This window comes from Helianthus annuus, chromosome 12 (genome assembly GCF_002127325.2).
Source record: "Helianthus annuus cultivar XRQ/B chromosome 12, HanXRQr2.0-SUNRISE, whole genome shotgun sequence".
Classification (NCBI taxonomy): domain Eukaryota; kingdom Viridiplantae; phylum Streptophyta; class Magnoliopsida; order Asterales; family Asteraceae; genus Helianthus; species Helianthus annuus.
In genome coordinates this window covers 50,157,900-50,158,576 of record NC_035444.2, presented here as the reverse complement: position 1 = coordinate 50,158,576, position 677 = coordinate 50,157,900, and the positions used below count along the sequence as shown (strand labels likewise).

The 677-nt window shown below is 38.8% G+C and overlaps 1 protein-coding gene across 1 annotated transcript; it reads left to right on the top strand.

Moving 5' to 3' along the window:
• LOC110894836 (cell wall / vacuolar inhibitor of fructosidase 2) lies at nucleotides 1-677 on the top strand. Its single transcript, XM_022142069.2, has one exon. It carries the CDS (start codon nucleotides 24-26, stop codon nucleotides 582-584), a length of 561 nt encoding a protein of 186 aa, XP_021997761.1. The 5' UTR covers nucleotides 1-23; the 3' UTR covers nucleotides 585-677.

The following is a 677-nucleotide window of genomic DNA, read 5'->3' as shown; positions in this document are numbered from 1 at the left end:
TCCACCCACATTAGGTTTTCAAGATGGTTTCTTCTTCTTCTTTTTATTATTTTCTCTCACTCCTTATTCTGACCATCTCATGCACTCAAAACCCTAATTTATTTGTCAATGGAGACATGAGTTTGATCCAAAAAACATGCAAAACCACTAAGTTTTACGATCTTTGCGTGTCGTCTCTCGAATCCGACTCAACGAGCTCACAAGCTGACACGAAAGGGCTAGCGATTATAATGGCGAGATTCGCAGTGGCTAACGCCACCAACACCAACTCTTTCTTATCGTCTAATGTTCTTGCGAAGAACACGACTAGCGACGGATTAATGAAGAAAGTATTGAAGCAGTGTGCAGATAGGTACTTGGCTGCTGGCAGCTCCTTGCAAGATTCGGTTAAAGATTTGGGGTCAGAGTTGTATGATTATGCTTATATGCATGTGATGGCAGCTGCAGATTATGCGAATTCGTGTCGTAACGCGTTTAAAAGGTACCCAAATTTAGTATATCCCCCTGAGATCTCTGTTAGAGAAGAGGGTTTGAAACATATTTGTGATGTGGTTATGGGAATTATTGATAATCTTGTGTATTGACATTTATGTCTTGGTGTTTTGTCATTTGTTTTATAGGTAATGATTGTATGTTTTTGTTTGTGTTATCTGTAATTTGTCAATAATTTCGGTGTT